The sequence below is a fragment of the Natator depressus genome, chromosome 4 (assembly GCF_965152275.1).
Source record: "Natator depressus isolate rNatDep1 chromosome 4, rNatDep2.hap1, whole genome shotgun sequence".
NCBI lineage: Eukaryota > Metazoa > Chordata > Testudines > Cheloniidae > Natator > Natator depressus.
The window spans coordinates 138874924-138898642 of NC_134237.1; the positions used below are offsets into that span (position 1 = coordinate 138874924).

General features: G+C 52.5%; 1 protein-coding gene across 6 annotated transcripts in view; it reads left to right on the forward strand.

The window, feature by feature from the left end:
• HSPA12B (heat shock protein family A (Hsp70) member 12B) overlaps positions 1–23719 on the forward strand; it is an 85925-nt gene that overhangs the window by 24804 nt on the left and 37402 nt on the right. For 4 of the 6 annotated variants that reach the window (XM_074951971.1, XM_074951975.1, XM_074951970.1 and 1 more), the window contains 6 exons: positions 632–692; positions 14386–14486; positions 15833–15957; positions 20428–20614; positions 22195–22299; positions 22858–22974. In XM_074951971.1, coding sequence (XP_074808072.1) covers positions 650–692; positions 14386–14486; positions 15833–15957; positions 20428–20614; positions 22195–22299; positions 22858–22974 — 678 coding nt within the window. In that variant the 5' untranslated portion in view covers positions 632–649. The remainder of the gene's footprint in view (positions 1–631; positions 693–14385; positions 14487–15832; positions 15958–20427; positions 20615–22194; positions 22300–22857; positions 22975–23719) is intronic. The other 2 variants (XM_074951972.1, XM_074951973.1) reach the window with 1 other exon arrangement.

Below are 23719 nucleotides of genomic sequence, written 5' to 3' on the forward strand. Positions count from 1 at the left end.
GGTGGGGAGCGGGGTCAGGGTCTGCAGAGCAGGTGGTAGCCGGGCAAGGGCACGGCATGCCTTTCTGGCTGAGAGTAGCTATAGCCTTCTCTCGACGAGGGGGGTTGCACCGGTGTTACCAAAGCGACCTAGTCAGACCTGAGCGAAGCCCCACCGCGGGCGCCCGTAAAGCAGCGTCGCCCTTCGATCACTCTCCCTAGTGCTCATCACGGTCTAGTCAAACCACTGCAACTTTTCTAGTATAGACGAGTCCTAAGTGTCTTCGCTTCAGAAACACATGCCCCAGCACGCCCCTAGCCTGGTCCAGACGCCGGGTCAAACCCAGAAGGTCCTGAGATTTCCCATCTGATCACTAGAGGTTCTCTGCCCCGTGGTGACTGGTCCATCACTAGTCAGTGCAATTGTAACAACCCGCATCCTCAGGTAGGACTTGAACGCAGGACTTTCAGCACCAAACCACATCCAGCTGAGCTAAAGGAGTAACTCCATTAGGTAGCAGTGATAGTCATCTGTTGTCCTCTTTGTGGAACAGCCACTAGTGGGGGATGCAGTGAACACTTCTCAAGGGCATCTCAGGAGCATGATGCACGCAGGACACAATGCTTACCCCTGCATTCTTCTGAATTTGCAGCCAGGAAGGTATGTGAAGATGTCGACCTTCCTAGATCCTGGGATGCACACTCTCCAGATAGGTAAGACTTATTCGTGGGTTGGATACTATGGTACTCAGATGGGCTGGCGGTCAGGGCCATGTAACTACCTAGGCTGGGTACCATCTGTCTTGGAAGGTTTAGACACAACAAATCCTGCATCTTGGCAGGGGATTAGTCTAGATGACCCTAACGGTCCCGTTTAACACTTTGATTGTAGGTTTCTAGGTAGTTAGATATGGTAGAGACAAGCATTAGTGGATGATAGCTGCATGCTGTTAGTTAAAGGAATTATTGGATGTGGTCCATGGAAAGAAACCTGGGAGCAAAGGGACAAAATTAAGAAAAGGAAAATTTAGTCTTAACCTCAGGGAAACCCTCCTGAGAGCGAGATGTTCTGCTGGGCTGTGGAATCGTCGCCCACAGGAAGGGGTGGAGGCTTCAGAGCTCAGGGCTCTTCCCACAAGCCCAGTCAGAGCACCAAAATGTGCTGTGATCTAGTAGTTCTTTTCCAGCGCCTCGTAGATTATACCACCAGCTGGGACCAATGTGATCATCTAGCATGACCTCCTCTGTGACACACTTCATAGAACTGCCCTCGGTTAATTCATGTCTGAATTAGGGAAACATCCACTCTTGATTTGAAAATGACCCATGATGGAGAATCCACCACAACTTGTTCCAGTGGTTAATTACCTTCACTGTTAAACCTTTGCATCTTATTTCCAGTCTGAGTTTGTCTATCTTCAACTTCCAGCCTTTGGATCTTGTGGTACCAATGTCCGCTAGCCTGAAAAGCCCTCTGTTATCAAATTTCTGTTCCCGATGTAGTATTTACAGCGTGTGATCAAGTCCACCCCAGAACCTTCTCTTGGTTAAACTAAACAGATTGAGTTTACGTCTAAAATTCTTTGACATCACTGATTCAAGGATGGAGAGCGGAGCTTTACACATTCACTTTATTACAGTGCCTCCCGCACACAGCCTTCTTCTGTTACAAAGCCATTGCTCTCTGAGCGGGGTGTGGTTCGAAAGAGAGAGCCAGAGATTGAGGACTCTAAAGATGGGGCTGAGCCAAACCAACCCAATATCCTGCAATAGGGTTTTATACACACTCACATTTTGCAGTTAGCCTCCTCAATTTCTAGACCTGGCCAAACCCAAGCCTTGGCTGCTGACAACTCCACATTTCGGTGGGGTTCAAACTTTTGTGCCAAGTTTCGCAGTCCTGGCTTAGTCTCTAGTTAATAAACAGCCTGAAGACAAGCCGGAAGAGCCTGTAGCCACCATAAAAAATGTTACCATAGGAAATATTCTACAGCTGCACTTGGCTTGTGGATCAGCCATGCCCCGCAGAATCCTGCCTGCATGGAATATTTTGAGAACCTGGCAGGGAGTGTGTGAGTGGGAGGGGAGGGGGGAAGATATGCAGAGAAAATGGCCCAGGAGAGGGATCTGCAGAGTGAAAGAGCTTGACAGCTACTTGCCTTCTGTAATGTAGCACATACTTGGGATGGCATCACTACCGTCTTGTGGGCCAGCGAATCATAGAAGATTAGGGTCGGAAGAGACCTCAGGAGGTCATCTAGTCCAACCCCCTGCCCAAAGCAGGACCAATCCCCAACTAAATCATCCCAGTCAGGGCTTTGTCAAGCCAGGCGTTAAAAACCTCTAAGGATGGAGATTCCACCACCTCCCTAGGTAACCCATCCAGCGCTTCACCACCCTCCTAGTGAAATAGTTTTTCCTAATATCCAACCTAGACCTCCCCCACTGCAACTTGAGACCATTGTTCCTTGTTCTGTCATCTGCTACCACTGAGAATAGCCGAGCTCCATCCTCTTTGGAACCCCCCTTCAGGTAGTTGAAGGCTGCTATCAAATCCCCCCTCACTCTTCTCTTCTGCAGACTAAACAATCCCAGTTCCCTCAGCCTCTTCTCGTAAGACATGTTCCCCAGCCCCCTAATCATTTTTGTTGCCCTCCGCTGGACTCTCTCCAATTTGTCCGCATGCTTTCTGTAGTGGGGGGCCCAAAACTGGACACAATACTCCAGATGTGGCCTCACCAGTGCCGAATAGAGGGGAATAATCACTTCCCTCGGATCCCCAGCCTGTAGCAGTGCATGGGATTCTTCTGTCCTAAGTCCAGGACTCTGCACTTGTCCTTGTTGAACCTCATCAGATTTCGTTTGGCCCAATCCTCTAATTTGTCTAGGTCACTCTGGACCCTATCCCTACCCTCTAGTTTATCTACTTCTCCCCCCAGTTTAGTGTCATCTGCAAACTTGCTGAGGGTGCAATCCATCCCATCATCCAGATCATTAATGAAGAAGTTGAACAAAATCGACCCCAGGACCGACCCTTGGGGCACTCCAATTGATACCGGCTGCCAACTAGACATCAAGCCGTTGATCACTACCCGTTGAGCCTGACAATCTAGCCAGCTTTCTATCCACATTATAGTCCATTCATCCAATCCATACTTCTTTAACTTGCTGGCAAGAATACTGTGGGAGCCCATATCAGGCTTTGCTAAAGTCAAGGTATATCATGTCCACCACTTTCCCCATATCCACAGAGCCAGTTATATCATCATAGAAGACAATCAGTTGGTCAGGCATGACTTGCCCTTGGTGAATCCATGCTGACTGTTCCTGATCACTTTCCTCTCCTCCAAGTGCTTCAGAATGGTTTCCTTGAGGATCTGCTCCATGATTTTTCCAGGGAGTGAGGTGAGACTGACTGATCTGTCCATTTTCCTTTTCCCCGGATTCTCCTTCCTCCCTTTTTTAAAGATGGGCACTACATTAGCCTTTTTCCAGTCGGCCGGGACCTCCCCCGATCGCCACGAGTTTTTGAAGATAATGGCCAAAGGCTCTGCAATCACATCCGCCAACTCCCTCAGCACTCTCGGATGCAGCGCATCCAGCCCCATGGACTTGTGAACGTCCAGCTTTTCGAAATAGTCCGTAACCTGTTCTTTCACCACTGAGGGCTGCTCACCTCCTCCCCATGCTGTGCTGCCCAGTGCAGCAGTCTGGGAGCTGACCTTGTCTGTGAAGACAGAGGCAAAAAAAGCATTGAGTATTTCAGCTTTTTCCACATCATCTGTCACTAGGTTGCCTCCCCCATTCAGTAAGGGGCCCGCGCTTTCCCTGACCTTCTTCTTGTTGCTAACATACCTGTAGAAACCCTTCTTGTTTCCCTTCACATCCCTTGCTAGCTGCAACTCCAATTATGCTTTGGCCTTCCTGATTACACCCCTGCATACTCAAGCAATATTTTTATACTCCTTCCTAGTCATCTGTCCAAGTTTCCACTTCTTGTAAGCTTCCTTTTTGTGTTTAAGCTCACCGAAGATTTCTCTGTTAAGCCAAGCTGGTCGCCTGCCATATTTACTATTCTTTCTACGCATCGGGATGGTTTGTCCCTGTAACCTCAATAAGGCTTCTTTAAAATACAGCCAGCTCTCCTGGACTCCTTTCCGACTCATAATAGCCTCCCAGGGGATCCTGCCCATCAGTTCCCTGAGGGAGTCAAAGTCTGCTTTTCTGAAGTCCAGGGTCTGTATTCTGCTGCTCTCCTTTCTTCCTTTTGTCAGGATCCTGAACTCGACCATCTCATGGTCACTGCTGCCCAGGTTGCCACCCACTTCTACTTCCCTGTTTGTGAGCAGCAGATCAAGAGGAGCACGGCCCCTAGTTGGTTCCTCCAGCACTTGCACCAGGAAGTTGTCCCCAAGACTCTCCAAAAACTTCCTGGATTGTCTGTGCATTGCTGTATTGCTCTCCCAGCAGATATCGGGGTGATTGAAGTCCCCCATGAGAACCAGGGCCTGTGATCTGGACACTTCTGTTGGTTGTCTGAAGAAAGCCTCGTCTACCTCCTCCTCCAGGTCTGGTGGTCTATAGCAGACACCCACCACAATATCACCCTTGTTGCTCTTGCCTCTAAACTTAACCCAAAGACTCTCAACAGGTTTTTCTGCAGTTTCATACCGGAGCTCTGAGCAGTCATACTGCTCCCTTACATACAGTGCAACTCCCCCACCTTTTCTGCCCTGCCTGTCCTTCCGGAACAGTTTATATCCATCCATGACTGTACTCCAGTCATGTGAGTTATCCCACCAGGTCTCTGTTATTCCAATCACATCATAATTCCTTGACTGTGCCAGGACTTCCAATTCTTCCTGCTTGTTTCCCAGGCTTCTTGTGTTCGTGTACAGGCTCCTAAGATAACTAGCCGATCACCCTACTTTCTCAGTATGAATCAGGAGACCTCCCCTGTTGCACCCTCCTCCCTGTTGTTCCTCCCGGTATTCCACTTCCCCATTTGCCTCCGGGAGTAGGTCTCCATCCCCCGGTGAACCTAGTTTAAAGCCCTCCTCACTAGGTTAGCAAGCCTACCTGTGAAGATGCTCTTCTCTCTCTTCGTTAGGTAGATCCCAACTCTTCCTAGCAATCCTTCTTCCTGGAACATCTTCCATGATGTTGGTGAGGCCTCATCTGGAATACTGTGTCCAGTTTTGGGCCCCACACTACAAGAAGGATGTGGATAAATTGGAGAGAGTCCAGCGAAGGGCAACAAAAATGATTAGGGGTCTGGAACACATGACTTATGAGGAGAGGCTGAGGGAACTGGGATTGTTTAGTCTGCAGAAGAGAAGAATGAGGGGGGATTTGATAGAGCTTTCAACTACCTGAGAGGTGGTTCCAGAGAGGATGGTTCTAGACTATTCTCAGTGGTAGAAGAGGACAGGACAAGGAGTAATGGTCTCAAGTTGCAGTGGGGGAGGTTTAGGTTGGATATTAGGAAAAACTTTTTCACTAGGAGGGTGGTGAAACACTGGAATGCGTTACCTAGGGAGGTGGTGGAATCTCCTTCCTTAGAAGTTTTTAAGGTCAGGCTTGACAAAGCCCTGGCTTGGATGATTTGATTGGGGATTGGTCCTGCTTTGAGCAGGGGGTTGGACTAGATGACCTCCTGAGGTCCCTTCCAACCCTGATATTCTATGATTCTATGATTCTATGATCAAAGACTCCAAAGCCCTCTCTCCAACACCACCTGCATAACCACGCTTTTACCTCCACAATTCGATGGTCCCTACCTGGGCCTTTTCCAGTGAAGGGTTTTTTCATTCGGTACCACATGCTTCCCCCCCACCACCATGTTACTTGGAGCTGGTCATGGGACCCTTGTCTTGTTATTCTGGGCTGTCTTTCCAAACGCGCAGGGTCCCCCGTCCAGGAGGACATCTGTGTTCCAGCCAGAAGGTTGAGAAATGAACCATCTCTGCCATTCAGAGACCCTTGCACTGCTAGTTGAGAATCTGCCCATCCTCCGGGGGACCTACTTGTGTCCTGCTTGACATCAACTGGTCTCCCCCTGAACAGACGGAGGATCAACCTTGGGGGGAAGTGTCGGGGTCGGGTTGGTTCTGAAAATGACTCGACACTCGGATCAGGTTCGGGTTGACTGTGTTTGGCTCAGATCTGGGTCAGTCTGTAACATTAGGCTAGTTCCTCTCCCACTAGCCTGGGCCAAGAGCAGGGTCTGAAGCTGCGGCTGCTAGTTCTAAAAGCCGCGGGAGCTACCGGAGCAGCTCCTTGAGCTGGCTTCTTTACTAGACTCCTATCTTCTCGCGCCTTATGGAGACACAAACACCAGCTAATGCGCCACTAGGAATTTAAAAAACATTTGCTACCATGGCCAAAACCCCAGCGAACAGGAGTGACGGGTGCAGAGAGCAGATCTCATGCAATATTAACGTTGTCCCCACCAGCCCCCCAGGAGCCATGTTCCTTGCCTATTGCCCACTGTCGTGTCTTCCTCCAGCCTACCGTGGTGTTTGATTGTGGACGTGTTGGGCTCTGAGCCCAACAGCCTGCCACATCCACCGGAGCTTGTGGGAGCTGCAGGTACTTGGCTCTGTCCAGCCAGCAATAAAAGGAAAGGGAGTTTTGTGGTTGAAGCGCTAGCGGAGGACTCTGGAGAGTTGGGTTCCAATCCTGGCTCGGGCATAGATGCCCTGTGTAACCTTGGCCTTCCTCTTCCTGTGCCTTCCCCTCCACTTGTAAAATGGGGGAGATCTTTCCTTTGCCTCTTTAGATTGCAAGCTGCTTGGGGACGAGACTGTCTCCCACACTGGGCCTGTGCAGAGCCCAGCATGGTGGGGCCCTGATCTCAGTTGTGCCCTCTCTGTGCTACTGTGCTCCAAACAGTCAGACATTCTCCAGTGTCCAGCCCACCTCCTCCCATGCACAGAGAAGCAGAGCTCCAGACTCCTGTCCTTACCACCTTAGCGGGCTGCCTTCTCCTTTCAGAATCCAACAAGAAGCTGCCCACCTTTCCGAAAACCCACCTGCTCCATCCTGCTCCACCATCCTCTTTGTCCTCCCTTCCCTGCTCTCTCGGCCAGAACCAACCTCTTCTCCGTCCCCATCACACAATCTCACCCCCTCTTGGAGCAAAAATCTTCTTCTCTGCAGCTCCCCCAACCTCTGGACCCTTTACTGAGTCCCATCTCACTGCAGACACTCCACTCTCTCCCTTGGCATGTCTCTCCACCCACCGGGATGACTTCCTATTTAGCTCTGCAATTGGATTATTTACAATAACCCCGCACAGCGCTTTGCCACGCAGTTTGTTTGGAGAGACACCGCACCAGACAAAATTGTTTCATGGTGTCTCTAGCTCCCAAAGCAACGGTTCATCCCTGACCCCCCGCACAGTTCCCACCGGGCTGGTCTGTTTCCATGAAGTTAAAAAGTCCTGACTGACTTTCCTTTTTGTTTAAAATCAAATATTAATGCCCCGGACACTGGCAACAGTGAAAGCCACTTAGAAAACAGGCACAAATGGAATGAAGCCGTGTCTGGTCAGGCAGTGATTCGAGGCCCAGCCGGTAGCGAGTGTCTGTAACGAATCCCAGAAGGAGTCGAGAGCAATGTTCAGAAAAGTACAAAATCTGCTTCTGCAGCCGCTCTGCTGATTAACCTGGGCGAGGCATGACATCTGTCAGCTCGCGGTACGGATACATGCAGTGAGCTCAGCTCTCAGCCCGCAGCCTTTACGGAGACTGAACCTTTACGGTCCAGCCAGCAGGGCGCTACCGTAAAACTTGGCAAAGCTTGATTCAGTTCCCTGCTCTTCGGCGAGGCATTTATGTTCCCTGGGCCACAATTCCCCATGGATGAAAGAAGGGTACCAGCACTGCCCTGCCTTATAGAGGTATTCTACATCACAGATGGTTCAAGCACTCATTCTATGGCAATGTGTGGCCACAGAAGTACAGTAGATTCAAGGCTCCCCCAAAATGCAACCGCTGTTTGTGTCTGACTGCGTCAGGCAGTTCCCAAAGGCTTGCCGTTTTCCTTGGCACTTTTATTTGTTGTTCGCTTATTTCTGCCCGGGGACACTTGAGTCAGATCTGGTTTCAGGTGCAGGGAAAGGGGTGTCAGCGTCTTCCCCAGGGACACGAGGCTCATGGGCAGTCTCTGACAAGGCTTAAAGACCTTTCCCAAACTTGAATGTGTTGAGCCTCGCCACAGAGGTTGTATTACAGGTGGGGAAACTGAGACACAGAGCAGGGGCGTGACTTGCACAAACTGAATCAGTGTCACAGAGCTAGGGTGACCGCGCAGGAGACCGCAGCCTGCAGTTCTACCCACTACGCCACACTGCCCCTCCCTGGACTAGAACTGCCTCTCTGTGGCCGGTGGAAGGAGGTGGAGCTAAGCTCATGTGATTCAGTGAGCAAAAAATAAGTCTTTTCCTTCCTCGGAACCAAAACTTCTGCTGATCCCAAGCCGGCGTCACTGGTTGGATGGGTTCTAAGCTCCTGGAACTTGACGTTTTTGCCTTCCTGACTCCCAGATAAGCTTCCTACAGTCTGATCCGCAGCCAGGCCTAGCGGTGCTGAGATGGGCATAGCCCGAGCTGTTCCCTTCCCCCAGCAGGGCGAGAGCAATCAGAGACACATCCTAGGCTTGCCAATTTTGGTTGGATGTATTCCTAGAGGTTTCCTGGAGGTTTCATCACATGACATAATCTTTAATTAAAGATTAGTCTTTAATTCCCGGAGAGTCCAGTACAATCCTGGAGGGCTGGCAACCCTAACACATCCAGATGTTGGTCTTGTTTTGTATACATCATGGTCTGCAGATCTCTGAGGATCCCCTCATCGCTAGGTGGAGCTCGGGTTGCCAGGTGTCCGGTTTGCAACCAGAATGTCCCATTGAAAAGGGACCCTGGCAGCTCTGGTTGGCACCGCTGACCGGGCCGTTAGAAGTCCGGTCGGCAGCGCAGTGGGGGTCTGGGGCTAAGGCAGGCTCCCTGCCCGCCCTAGCTCCGCACAGCTCCTGGAAGCAGCCGCCAGGTCCCTGCGGCCCTTAGGCGCTGGGTCGGCCAGGGACTGGGAGGCTCTGCATGCTGTTCCAGCCCCAGTACCGGCTCTGCAGCTCCCATTGGCTGGGAACTGTGACCAATGGGAGCTGTGGGGGGGCGGGCAGTGCCTGCAGGTGTGAAGTCACCATGCACCGCGCAGAGCCTCCTGGAAACTCATGCATCTAGAGGCTGCAGGGACCTGGCAGCCGCTTTCTCGGAGGCATGGTAAGCGCCACCGGGACCCCACACCCCATCCCCCTGGCCCAGCCTGGTGTCCCCTCCCTCACCCCAAACCCCTCATCCCCAGTCCAACCCCCAGCTGGACCCCTCACCCCCCCACACACCCCATCCCCCTGGTCCAGCCTGGAATCCCCTCTTGCACTCCAAACCCCTCATCCCAGGCCCCACTCCAGAGCCCATCCCCCAGCCAGAGCCCTCACCCCCCTGCACTCCAATCCCCTACCCCAGCCCGCAGCCCCCTGCTCACCTCAAACCCCTCATCCCCACCCAGAGCTTGCAACCCCAGCCCAGAGCCCTCATCCCCTCCTGCACCTCAACCCTCTGTCCCAGCCCGGCGAAAGTGAGTGAGGGTGGGGAAGAGTGAGCGGTGGAAGGAGGGGGGATGGAGCAAGCAGGAGGCGGGGCCTCGGGGCATGGGCGGGGCATGGGCGGGGCCTCAGAGAAGGGACAGGGCAACGATGTTTGGTTTTGCATGATTGGAAAGTTGGCAACCCTAGCTGGAGCCAGGCAGCAACGGGACAGAACCCGAGATGCAAACACTCTCAGCCTAGTTGGATCAGGAGAGCCATAGCACAGGATACTCTTCACCTTGCAGGGTGGGAATCAGACCGGGGCGCATCTCCTGGCTCCGATTTACCATCACGCTTCAGGGTTGTAGATACCCAGGGTGCCAACCGCCCTGTTTTATAGCCGTTCGGCTCCAAACTCTGTGGCTGCCTTCCCCCAGCCCAGCCTCTGCTGAGTCCGGATCCAGCTGTGTACTCTGCCGCCCGGGCCCGTGGCCAGACAAAGCCTGGGGCTGTTATGGCTCTTGGCTGAGTGCAGCCCCGGACCCCGTTGGCAGGGGCGCCTGCCAAGTGGCAAAGTGAAAGCCAGCCCCGCCCCCTCCCCTGGTCTCTCCGGGCTGACAGCTGGAGAATGTCAGTCAGCAAGTACTCTCCCAGGCAGGATGATTAACTCCCACTCCTAATTGGAACCATGCGCCCGGAGCAATGTGGAGGGGCAGGCAGGGGCAGGGCGTGGCTGGTCACTCTGCAGGGGCGAGGGCCAGCTTCCAGAATACAGAGCTTATGGGGGCGCCCACCATCCCTGGATCTCACTGTGCTGGAGGTTAGCCGTATCCTATGGGCAAAAGCAGCCCATCACCTACCTCCGCACAAGGGACGGGCTGGGGGGGCAGGGGGCAGAAATAGCAGCAAACCCCCTAGGGCTGGCATAGCCCATCTGCACGGACTCCGTGCTGAGACGGGTGGCTTGGAGTTGATGGCGGAAAAACAAACCGGCCAGTTCTGCAGGGACCAGTCATTATTCTTTCTTTAACCATCAACTCCTGCGTTGTGGGAGACAAATGTTAGCTACTAACGAGTAGCTGGAGAGCTAGATACCGGAGCTGGAGGAATGGATAGAGCAGCCTGTACTTGCAAAGATGGGCGTGTTTCCAGGCTTTTCCTTCCACCTTGGAGCATGAAAACGGGGTCATAATAACCAGAGATGTCCTCAAGCTGCCAAATCTCCATCGGGCTCCAAATACTTCCAAGGTTTGGGTATGTGGGGGGGGTTGCATCGATTTTAATTACAACAGAGCTCCTATTTTACAAACCCATTGGGGCTTGAGGAATTCACAACATCGGCAGCTCATAAAGCTGAACGTCTCCGATCACGGTGGGCCGAGCGCATACCCTGCAGTATGGCACACCGCATCGCTCTCTTCTTGGCCCTCAACCCACGGCCAAGCCATTTCAAGGCACCGACGGCATCGGGATGCGAAGGGATGTCAGCTTGTCCTGCATCGACGTCACTTTTATTGCGTGGCTTTTTCTTTTCCGTCTGGAAACGTGACCGTCGAACTGGTCGTCCGTAGGATGGGGGCTCCTAAAATTGCAGTTTTACTGTCACAGATTTTAAGACCAGAAGTCGCCTTTCGATCATCTAATCTGACCGTCTGTATCGCACGGGCCAGAGAGGTTCCTCCAGGTACCCTGCATTGAGACTAAAAACTAAAGCTTCTTCCAGAAAGACATTCAGTCTGGATCTGAAGACTCCAAAAGATGGAGAACCCCCCACGTCCCTTAGTAGTTTGTTCCCAGGGGCGGCAGGGATCGTAGGCTGGGGCAGCTAAGCCTCTCCAAACAGCCAGGCGTGGCCTTGCCCACTCTCTGCCTCGAGGCCCCGCTTCTGTGTCCCACTCTTCCCCTGGGACCCTGCCCACGCTGCTCCTCTTCCCGCCCTCACTCAGTCTCTCCCACGTAGCCCGTGGGGACTGGGGCTGGGGCTAGGGCCAGTGGGTTGGCAGCCTGGGGCTCGGGCTGGCCAGAGCAGCTGGGGCAGGCCCGCCGGGGCAGGCTGGGGCAGCTGGCAGGCCGGGACTTGGGGCGGCTGGGGCGGGGGTCCTCCATCCACCATGGGGAGCTCAGGTCTCCGGTGGTGGAAGGGGCAGGGTAGGGGTGTGGCTCAGTCAGAAGGGGCGGGGGCTATCCTCCCCGAACGGGGGTTTCATGTGCCACCCATGTTTGTTCCAATGGTTAATCACCCGCACTGTTGAAAAACGGTGCCTTATTTCTGATTTGAATCCGTCTGGCTTTACCGTCCAGCCATTGGTTCCTGTTCTGCTTTCCTCCGCGAGAGTCAAGAGCCCTTTAATACCTGGTCATTTCTCCCCAAAGAAGGTCCTTATAGACTAGAATCAAGTCACACCTCAGTCTTCTTTTTTATAAGCTAAGCAGGTTGATCAATTGAAATCACCCACTCTAAGGCATTTTCTCCAGCCTTTGCATCGTTTCTCTGGCTCTTTTCTGCACCCTCTGCAACTTTCAACCCCCCTTTCCCAATGTGGACACCAGAACTGGAGGCAGTATTCCAGTATCAGTCTCCACAACGCCATGTGCGGAGGTAAAATCACCTCCCTGCTCCTACTGCTCACTCCCCCGTGTATCCATCCAAGGGCTGCAGTAGCCCTTTGAGATTCAATATTCCCCTGGAAGCTCCCATTGAGTTGTTTGTCCATGCTGACTCGGACTCCCTCTCGGAGTCACTGTGGTCCAAAATACAGTCCCCCATGCTGGAGGGGTAGCCTGCATCCTTTATTTCTAGATGTATGACCTTGCATTTGGCTATATTAAAACCCATTTTGTTTGCACGAGTTTAGGTTACCAAATGATCCAGATCGCTTTGTACGTCTGCCCTGTCCTCATCGTTAATTACCACTCCTCTGATCTTTGCATCACCTGCAAATTTTATCAGCAGTGACTTTCTACTTACTTCCAGGTCATTGATAAAAATGTTGAACAACATTGGGCCTAGCACCAATCTCTGTGGAACCCTACAAGAAACACCCCCATTTGATGATGCTTCCTCATTGGACAATTACTTTTTGACATCTGTCAGTTAGCCGGATGTTAATCTATTTACACTTGTGCTTGCTGCTGTTGTATAGTGCTCATTCTTTAATGAGAATGTTGTGTGGTACTAAGTGAAATACCTTACAAAAGCCTAGGTATATTACATCTGAACAAAAAGAACAGGAGGACTTGTGGCACCTTGGAGACTAACAAATGTATTAGAGCATAAGCTTTCGTAAGCGACAGCCCACTTCATCAGCTACAGACTAACACGGCTGCTACTCTGAAAACTCTCAAAATACATCTGAGCAGTTATCTTTATCAACAAAACTTATCTTACCAAAAATGAGATCGCGTTTGTTTGACAGGACCTGTGTTCCCGAAAGCCATTTTGACTGGCATTCATTGTATTGCCATCCTTTAATTTTTATTGATTGAATCCAGTATCAACTGTTCATTATTTTGTCTGGGATTGATGTCAGGCTAACTGACCTATAATTGCCTGAGTCATCCCACTCGTCCTTTTTGAATATTGGCACCACATTTGCACTCTTCCGGGCGTGTGGAATTGCCCCAGTATTCCAAGATTTATTTAAAATGAACAGAAATGGGTCAGAGATCACCTCCGCCCACTCTTATAGGACTCTTGGGTGCAAGTTAGCTGAGCCTGCTGATTTTTAAACATTCATCCATAGTAGATGCTCTTTAACATCCTCCTTAGTTACTAATGGACTGGAAAGTACTTCATCCTAATATAATAGGAGTACACCATCCTGCTTCTTGCTAAATAGAGAATGGAAATATTTATTGAACACATCTGCCTCTTCTGTTGTCAGTATTAACAATTTTACCATTCCCATCTAGCAGTGGGGTTGTACCATTGCTAGAATTCATTTTTTGCCTGATATGCGTTAAAAAAAACTTTCTTATTGTCCTTAGCCCTGCCTCCCATGGATTTTTTCCTGTTGTCTTTAGCTTCCCTTATCAATTTTATACACTTTGTATCCTTTAATCTATATAATAATTACTATCTACTTCCCCTTTTTTCCATTTGTTATTATTTCTAATTGCTGTCTTAACTTCCCCTCTTAACCAAGTTTTGCTTTTACCCAAAGTTATGGAATCATGGCTTTTTGGCAATCTAGTAAATTCTTCTTAAATGACTCCTGGATTTCATCTGTCTGAATTTTTCCTCCCAATCAATTTCACTGGTCCCATTGGCATTAGAACCCAGGCCCTGCTTTAATTCAGTCTGGAACCTGCCCGCTTTGCAGCACAAATGCAGGCAAAAATCACTGGAGTGCCAATAGTCCTCCATTGCCTTCCCACAATTCCCCCCAAAGGAGAGACAAGTTCTTCTGGGAAAGAATCTTCGAGCGTCTGAGCACAAAGAATTGTGGGATATGCCCCCAAACACACACAGGCAAGCGCAGAAATGGTGAGGGCACAGTAACGTGGGTAGGATTTCGTAGCGCGCATGCGCACGCCCAGGTGAGGTGCCCAGACCCGGTGCCAATCACCTGGGCTCACTGTGCTGTGAAGACTGACCCGGAATGCGGTCAGGGCACTAACAGGGGATGGAGAGCCACGGTGTGCAAGCGCCTTCCCAGGGCCAGTGTTCTCCCCAGGGCGGGCGGGGAGGCGGGGAGACAGAGCAGTAAACGATGTCACGTCAGAGTCACGGCCGCGCCCGGTGCCTTCGCCACGGTGCCGGCGGTTCACAGGACTGGATCCAGTGCTGTTCTAATCGTTTATTCTGTTCGTTTGCCAGGTACAAATGGCGAGAGCTCTCAGACGCCATCCCCACCCCGTTCCCCAGGGATGCCCAACGAGAGCTGCAGCATCGCGCCACTCACGCCCTCCCAGTCCCCGGTAAGCCACAGAACCCGCCTCCGCCGGGTCATCTGGGGTGCAGCTCCCTGAGAGTGGCCATCGAACTGTTCTTTGCTCCACCCCTTCTCTGGCCCTGTTCTGCCACCATCCACGGCCTTCTTGAATTGGTCCAGCTACCAAACTACTGGCTGTAGGGCATGGTCTGGTCAGCCCCGAGAACTGCACGCTGCGGGCCAGTTCTCCGATGAAGTGGCCAGCCAAGAAGTGGCGTATGCGGGCCCAGTGTCAGAGGATGGGCGGGAGGTCATGGCAGCAGCCGTGACATCTCCTGAGCCTGGCAAAGATCCTGGAGGTGTGGGGCAGGGAGAGGGGTGCACAGAAAGGCCCTTTCAGTATCTCCCCATAGGTGCCTATCAGCAAACACTGACTGCTTTGACAGAGGAGATCAGACTCCTGATACGAGGGCTACCAATCCTCATCCTCAGGGCATAACGTGGCCATTAGCTGGCGTCAGGAAGGAACTGTGCCTGCCCGGGGCAGTCTGGCACAGTCACCTGCATTGGGGGTCTCTCATACCTTCCCCTGAAGACCTGGCATTGGCTCTTGTTGGAGACAGAATACTGTACAAGATGGTCTGTTGGGGTGCACCAGTCAGGCAAATGCTAAATTGTTTATGAAGCTTCAATGGCAACATAAAGACATCAACAATATCTTCCGTTATTCAATGGGAGAAAGGCTCAGTTGCGGTAGGGTGTCCCGCAGGGGAGAGACGTCTTTATGTATCTTAGGTCACTGAAGATGAGTTTGACCAACAAAGTTCACATCTGGGTCCAAACTCTTCCAAAGTTTGGGAGGGTTCAGTTTTAGGGGATTTGGTTCAGGCTCTCCTCTGATAATAAACACGACAGACCCTCTAGTCAGCTCCAACTGGAGGTGCAGAGAGTTAGGGAGTGTAGACGGTTCCTCTTTCTCCAGCCCTATCCACAATCCCCTTTTTACCTTTCAAAGTTAGCATGTGGAACTCATTGCCACAAGATCCTAGTGAAACCCAGATCTTAGTTACTTTTTTTTTTTAAAGGGGAGGGAGGTTGGACATTTGTATGGCTAATGAGAACATCCAGAGTTATATTTGTGAGGAGTGACAACCCCAAGGGTTTTGACAGGATATAAACTCCCATAGTTCAGGGCATAAACCAACCTGCAACTTTTGGGACTCAGTAGGAAACTTTCCCCATGAGCAGGTTACCCTGTAACTACGTACTGTGGGATTTCTTGCACTTTCCTCTGAAGCAGCTGGCACTGGCCAGTGCTCACAAGGTCCAGGATTAGATGGACCCTGTGCTGATCCAGTCTGGCTGCTCCTAATGATCCTTGTGGTGTTTCAGAGGAACGAAGCCCGGGCACAGCGACCCACTTCCTTCTCCGTGGTGGTGGCCATTGACTTTGGCACGACCTCCAGCGGCTATGCCTTCAGCTTCTCCAACGACCCCGAGGCCATTCACATGATGAGGTAACTTGTCCCTCTGCGGGATGATGGCTTGGGGGCTACAGTGGGCGGACGTCCGGCCTTTCTCTGCATCCATTGTCTTTTAACAGGGGGGCGCCAAAACAGCTGGGGAACAGGACATGCTCTTGGTCTGTCCACCCTGTTAACCCTGTCCTGTTGGATGGTTTCCCCTTCTCCCTATGACTGAATCATCCCTCCCTCAGACCCAGTGCTGAGCATCCTCCCCCAGCATCCCAAGGACCGGAGAGAAGCTGGGACCAGGATGGGGATAACTGGGAATAATGGGACAATATTAAGCAAAGGAAAATACCTACTAGATGAGGTGTATGTAAGGCTGGGATCAGTACCAGGGTGTGAGTCAGTGCCCTGCAGAATAAACTTTAGGGATCAATCCTGCACTGGCCATGGAGGATGGTCCCTTGTGTGCCTTTTTCGTCCCGATGGGTGGAATCGTCTCTTGCTTTCTGCATATTTTATTGAGGAGCCAAGCACCATGGTTAGCTTGTCCTGGGCTGCAAGCGTCCTGCCAGGACAGATTCACGATCAGGGCTCTAACGTGGCGGTGCTTTCAGTCCCATCTTCATTCTATGTTAGGCCCTTATCTGGCCCTCACCGCCGTATCTGGGCACCTCCAACCCCACTGTGAGGCAGGGCAGTGCTGTCATCCCTGGCGTATGACTGGAGTCTCAGAGACTTGTCCCAGGTCTCATAAGAAACCTATCGCAAAGCAGAGAGGTCTCCTGATCCCAGGTTAGGGCCCCAACCACCGGGCAAACCTTCCTCTGTCTGCTTCCTACCCCCTGCCAATATTAGAGACTGAAAGCCACTAGCTCTGAACTTTGCTGGAGTCTCAGAGGCTCTGGAAGCTGGACCCTAATTTAATAATGAGCCCTAATGGGCTAAACCCAACAAAACCTCTGACTCTGGGGTGTCCGACACCCAGATCCAAGGCCCCACGTTATGGCTTGGGCCTGTCTCTAGCCGATACGCCATTTCCTCCTCTCTCTGCTGGGTTTTGCCATCTTCTGAGCTCCAGGAGGGTGGAGGCCGAGGTCAGGAAGGTGCACGTTGGGCCTGAGGAGTTGGGGATGCTGTAAAATGAGAGTTCGAGGCTGCAGTATCGAGGGTGGGGGGATGCAGTCACTGCACGAGAACTCAGTACTTCTGTTTGTGAACTGAACCAGAGCAGGTTAGCCCCAGTGTAGCTAGTCACCAGGCCCTGCTATGACGGGCTCCCCCGCACAGAGTAATTTATTTACTCAGGACAACTCAATTAAGACCCGGCATCTGGTTCACAATCAAGCTTCTTGTACTCCCCCACTCGGCCATCCCTGGATGTCCTCTGCCCATGTATTTATCAATACCTCCTTCAGCTAGTTGCCAAAAGCAATCAACAGGCCTTTGGCCAAGACAATGCTGCTACACAGAGACACCACTTTATCTATCCACTTGCATGGCCCTCACAGCTGTAGGGTTGACTAGATGGGGAAACCGAGGCACAGAGACATTAAGTGACTTGTCCAAGTTCACGAAGAGGGTCTGTGACAGAACTGGGACCCAGATCTCTCAAGTCACGGTACAGTGCTTCAACCACAAGGCCATCCTTCCTTTGGGAGCTAGATCCTAGCTCAGGTTTCTAAGCAATTAGGGCCTCTTGCTTTAAACGATCCAAGAAGTCCTGACAGCAGCAGCAGAAGCCCTTGACCCCCAGAGAGGCAGATGGTGTGTGAGGTCCCTTCAGTTGTGAAGTAGCGACCGGGGTGGACAAATAGGGGACTTTTCCGCGTCTCACCAGAGGTGCCTATCTCCAAACAGTGACTGCTTTGACAGAGCCGGTCAGGCCCCTGGTCTGAGGGCAGCCAACCTGCAGATATGAACAAAGGACATACTTTGACAATGGGCCAGGCTTGGAGGTTGGTCAGATAGATTCACCTGGGACCATGGGGCCACCCGTGGCAGAGGACAGGACCACCGGAAGCCAGAAGCGTCGGCTCCTTGTTTAGGAGGAGTTTTACAAGGCCTATTATCATTGTTAATTGAAGCCAGAGAGCAGATGAGCTTGGCTGGGGAGGGCGGCCCTGAGGGACACCCCCAGAGAGCAGGAGTTGCTGAGGGAGCTGTCTTGGAGGCAGGACGGGAGCCACTCCACCACAAAACCCTGAGGGGAGGGAGTCCCGGAGACCGGCGTGGTGGAGGGAACTGAAGGCAATGGCCAGGCAGAGACGAGGCCCTCGGGCTGGGCCATGAGTGAGGACGAGCTGGGTGGCGTGAGTGGAAGCCAGAGGATTTGGAGGCGAGGAAGCAGAGGCAGGAGGCTCTGGGGGCACGGAGGAGGGGAAGAGGGGTATGGTGGATGCAGACCCAGGGCAGGGAGACAGTTGGGTGCTGGAAGGCTGAGGGAAAGGAGCTGGAGGGGACGTCTACATTGTGACCCAGGCTCCAAGACTCGGTGCTGCGGGTTTTTTATTGTGGTGTAGACATACCCAGAGAGATTGTAAGGGGAGCGGCAGGAGATGGCACGCGGACATGTGGGCAGGGCGGAAGAGGCTAACGGAGGGGCAGTCAGCCTGGCAGAGGCTGGAGGAGGGGGCTGGGGTGGGAGAAGGCTCCCTCCAGCACTCTGCATGGGTGGGAAGACAGCCACTTGGCCGGAGCGCTGGGCTGGTGCCCCAGGGACTAGCAAGTAATAAATAAACTGACTGGTGCATTTGAAGACTCGTATCCCTGCCCCTAACCCTTCCTGTCCGTGGCTCGCGGCCCCGTTAGCTCCAGACAGGGAGGGGGCCGGGCTGCTATGGCTGCAGAGATTCCATTCATTGAGGGCTGACCTCGCTCGCAGCGTGGGGTTACTGCTCATTCCCTCCCTCCAGCCGACTGGTAGTTCACCCAGCAGCTCCCCTCGTCAGGGACCATGAGCAACCCAGCCATCTCCCACCCTTCCACCTTCTTCCCTCTGGCCACCAGCTGGACCCCGCTGGCTCTCTCGCTGGGTAATTACTAAGGAGCTTTTTCAAATCAGTAGGGTTCTGGCTGGGCTCGGTGGCACCCCAAATATGACAGAGAACTTTGCTCACAATTATTGAGCCGAGCAGTCGAAAAGCGCTAACGGGGGTCATTTAAGTAGGGCCTAGTAATTTGAGCAAAGGTGCCTGGGTTCTAATCCTGGTCCCGGCTGGGTGAAGACCCCGTCTTGGCCAGACGGTGGCTTTTGTGTATTCATAGATAATACAGAATACTGTTGGTGAAGGAGGCCATGCTGATAGTTTCAATGTCCTCTTTCGATCCCCAGGACAGGCCGTGATAAGGCAAGATTCCCCCATGCTGCCCTGTCCTAACACATCCAATTCATTCCGTCTTTGGCCTGTTCTGCTGAGACTACCAGCCAGGTGCCCAATTAGTGCCAGATTTGTGATGGGGGCACCTGTCCCGACAAAAACCCGAGGAGGAGTCTCTGACTGATTTGAGACACGGGCCACTGAACAGCTGTCAGGCAGCCCTGGCTTTTGGCCCTCTTCCAACCTGGGCCAGAACTGAACCATTCCCTGTTCCCAATTCTAACAAACATATGCTCCTTGTCATAACTGTCAGGGCCCTTTTTGACCTATCCCCACCCACCCGTCATCTCTCCTTCGCTCTCGAGCTGTCGAGGCTTGCCTCCGACCGGCCCGTGGTGCCAGCCTTCATCACCTACTTGTTAAATTCTTAAACACACCCCTTTCTCCCTGGCTGCCCCTCATGCTTGGGAGGAGCTCCCTATCAGCTTCCACAAAGCTACCTCAAATCCCCCTTCCAAACTCTCCTTTGCCGTGAGGCCTACAAAACAGTTAAGCTGGCCAATATTGTCCCATAGTTTCCTCACACTCCCCTGTTGTCTCTTGTCATATATATAGATTGTAAGTTCTTTGGGGCAGGGACTAGAGGCCAAGTGTGGAGGTGGCATGGAGGGTCATGTGCCCCCCCCCCATTTCTGCCAGGGTTTGCCAGCCGGGCTGTGCAGCAGCTCCTGGAGCTGGCGAGGTGCAAGCCGCAGCCGTGGGAAGAGGCAGCAGCAAACAGCTGGGGTCTGCAGGAAAGGGCCACTGAGGGCAAGGGGGGGGGCTGTTTGGGGGGGGGCATGACTCAAGCTGTTCAGGGGAGGTGAATCTTTAAATTGTGCTTCCCCCTTCCCCCCTGCCCCCCCCCACTATCAGCAGGTAGCAGTTGTCTTTGGCAGGGATTGTCTTTTGTTCTGTATTTGTACAGCGCCTAGCACAGTGGGATCCTGGTCCAAGCCTAGTAATACAGTGGTAATATGAATAACTAATCATAATAGAGAACCTCTGTACCCTATTACCAACCAATCCCACCTTGAGCCTCTGGCTGGGTTTTCTAGCCACTCCCACCAGGCGTTCAGAGGAAGTCTTAGCTATTATAAACGGTGCCTGTCACCTTTAAGAGGCGGGACACTCAATCTGATCTGGTTCCTCATTGCAGGAAATGGGAGGGAGGTGATCCTGGAGTGGCCAATCAGAAAACCCCCACCAGCCTCTTGCTGACCCCAGAGGGCGCCTTTCACAGTTTCGGATACACAGCCAGGGATTATTACCACGATCTCGATCCGGAGGAAGCCCGGGATTGGCTCTACTTTGAGAAGTTTAAGATGAAGATTCACAGCACGAGTGTAAGTTAACCCTTTCTGTCCCTGTAGCTCTCGGATCCCCCTTTAGCTAAAGTACTAGGGACCTGTGGGTTTTGGAGCAGGAGGAGCTAGGTTCTAGCCCCCGCAACTGTAGATTTATCACTCTGCAGGGAAGGGCAGATCTCAACCTGCTATTTCCCATGATGCCAAATTCGAACACTTCTGAGTGCAGTGATGTGGCATCATGGAATTTTTTTGCACCAACTCCCGTAGCACCTCCTGTGGGTGGAGCTCCCTCCCTCCTCATTCCTGCCTGCACTCCCCAGCCTTTCCCCCCACCCTCCCCTCCACATAGGGAGGTAATTCCATGTAGCTCTTCCCCCTCATCCTTGCAGAGGAAGGACCAGTGGGTTGGGGACCTCGGCACCTTCCAGGTAATGGCTGTTTGGTTTCCTCTCTGCTGATCGGGTGGGCTCGCCATTCCACTTGCTCCAGCTCCGAGCGGACGGAGAAGGTAGCCGCGTGGCCGAACACTGCGCTCGATCCTGCTCTTGCTGAGGTCAATTGGGAGGCCTAAGTGACTGCCCCCGCAGAGGATGAGAACTTCTAGCAACAGCTCATGGGCTCGCAGCCCCCAGCTCCTTGTCAGCGCTCCAGGTGCTGGATTTGGCACAGTCCCTCTGTCACCGTTCAGGGCAACTGCACCTGCATTTCCCCTCTGTTGCCTCGATAAGGCGTCGGGCCCCCCAGCCATCACCTCTCTTGGGCGGAGACCCGCATCTCTCTCCCTCCTGCCTGGGGTATTTCCTGGCTGCACAGTTCCCTGCCTCCACTGTGCTGTTCTCACAAGCCTAACCAGGCCAGCGTCTGCGCTTCGCTGTCTTTCCACAGGCTACAGACAGTGTCATTGCCCGCAGCTAGACGTTACCACCCAGCTCTTTCTGAGCAAGCACATTGATTCTGATGGTAAAAGCATCACAGAGAAACCATACGAAACACAATAAAAGCCCTGATGCACATGCGAATAAGCTTCCTACTGATCACCCCACCTCCAGCAAGCACTGCCGCAAGAGTCAGCCCTTCAGGCCCCATCAAGGGGTTTTTCTGTGGGTACAAGTTCATAACAGCCTCCACCCACAACAAGCAGCCCCATGCATAGGTTAGTCTTTCCTTTATCCAGCCTGGGCCATTGATCTTCAGAGTCAGGGAACAGATAATCCATAAACATTAGTCCCTTCCTCCGCTTCAAAAGGCTGGGGTTTGCATAACAGGGGCAGGGAGGAATTTGCATTCACACCCTGCCCCCCGATGTTTTCCAGGAAATGCGCTTCACATACATTGTCCCAGAAGACCATTCATGTCTGCCACATGGTTCAGTACAGTCCTTTGATCGCCCAGGCCCACAGTAACACAGATCCTTCACATTTAATGCAATGGCCTCCAAGGATACTTCACTTCATTCAGTAATGTTTTTCAAGGACATTGCTGGAAATTTCCACATCTGTCACACCCTCCACTGGAGAAACCAGTGCACTCCTAACTGCTCTGTGCCGGGCATGCTCCGAGGGGCAGGCCAGGGCTCAGGCCGTGACCATCTCGGGCTGTTTGTCTTGCTTTGCTAGGACCTCACCATGAAAACCGAATTAGAAGCCGTGAACGGGAAGAAGGTCCAGGCGCTGGAGGTGTTTGCACACGCCCTTCGCTTCTTCAAGCAGCACGCCGTGCAGGTAGTCCAGCTCCCCGGGGCGAGGCGGGGGAAGGCCTGGGAGTCAGCTGCAAATACTGGGGAATTTCCCAGTGTAATCCCTGCCAGTTGGGGATAAACCCCAGCAGAGCTGGCATGGGCCAGGGAAACCACCCTCCTGTGGATTTGGCTGCAAGCACCGACGGGGGTGGCAGGACTTTGTCCTGGGACTGGCTAGCTCAAAAGGGGGTCTGCTTTTCCCTCTTTTGTGTGAACTTAGTGTGGGTGAAAGGCGCCAGCTCACAGAGGAGAAGCAACAGAGGCAATGTCAGGGCAAGCATCCCGCACCCAACACAGCCTTCACCCTGAACTCCAGAACTCAGCAGGGAGTTCTTTCCATGACCCATTCATTCCATTACCCTCCCTGTCTGACTAGGAATGCTGCTGTCCGGGGCCAATAACTCACCTGTCTCCCAATAATGCATCCATCCAGTGGCACAATGGCATCCGGGGGGAATTCCTTCCTGACCCGCCCATAGGCCATTATTGTATGCCCTGAAGCATGGGGTTTGGCTATCAGTTTCTGTTTCTTTTACAACAGGAGCTCAAGGACCAGTGTCCATCTTTGCAAGAGAAAGAGGCCATCCGCTGGGTGATTACAGTGCCTGCCATCTGGAAACAGCCAGCCAAGCAGTTCATGAGGGAAGCAGCATACAAGGTGAGGTGTCTCGTGTTGGTTCCCTTCTTGGCTTTGTGGGGTTTTCCAAGGATTTGTAGGATCATTGTAGCCAGAGGTCCCATCTTTCCCGTCCCCCCACTCCTGGGCCAGGGCAGGTGTTTCTTTGCAATGTCCAATCTCCTCTAACCTGTCTGGGTATTTTTAAAGTTTATGTTCTCCAGAGTGCTGTTTGCGTTGGTTTTGAATGACCCAAGTGGCAGGGGACTAAAGCCATAAGTAGTGTACAGTCCATTCTCCAAGCCTTTGTCCAACGCAGCTCAAATTAATGGAGTTCCTCCTTTACTTGAAGAAGGAGCGGCTGGCGCTTGTAGTGCTGAAGATTCCGGGGTCAAACCCTCCTGATGGCCCACGTGGGGGCAGGCTGCAAAAGTAGCACCTGGAGTGGAACTTGAACGCCTGCTCTCAGATGCTTGGGACGAGCTGTGTCTCATGCTAGCAGAGTAGAGTCTTTGATGCCTCTAGCCTCTAGGGGATAACAGTCTACTACAGCTGCCAGCTAGGGGAGTTACTCCTTTACCTCAAGCAGTGGTGTTCATGCTTTTCGTGGTGTAGCCCCCGAGTTCAACAGTCGCTGTCGAGCCAGGCAGGATTGTTACCCTTGCCCTGTCCACATGCTTGTAGGCTATTATCATATTCCCCCCCATTAGTCATCACTCAGCCCAGCGAGACAGTTACAATCTGTCCTTCTCCGCCAGTCCTTGGTAGCATTTGTCACTTCTTTCTG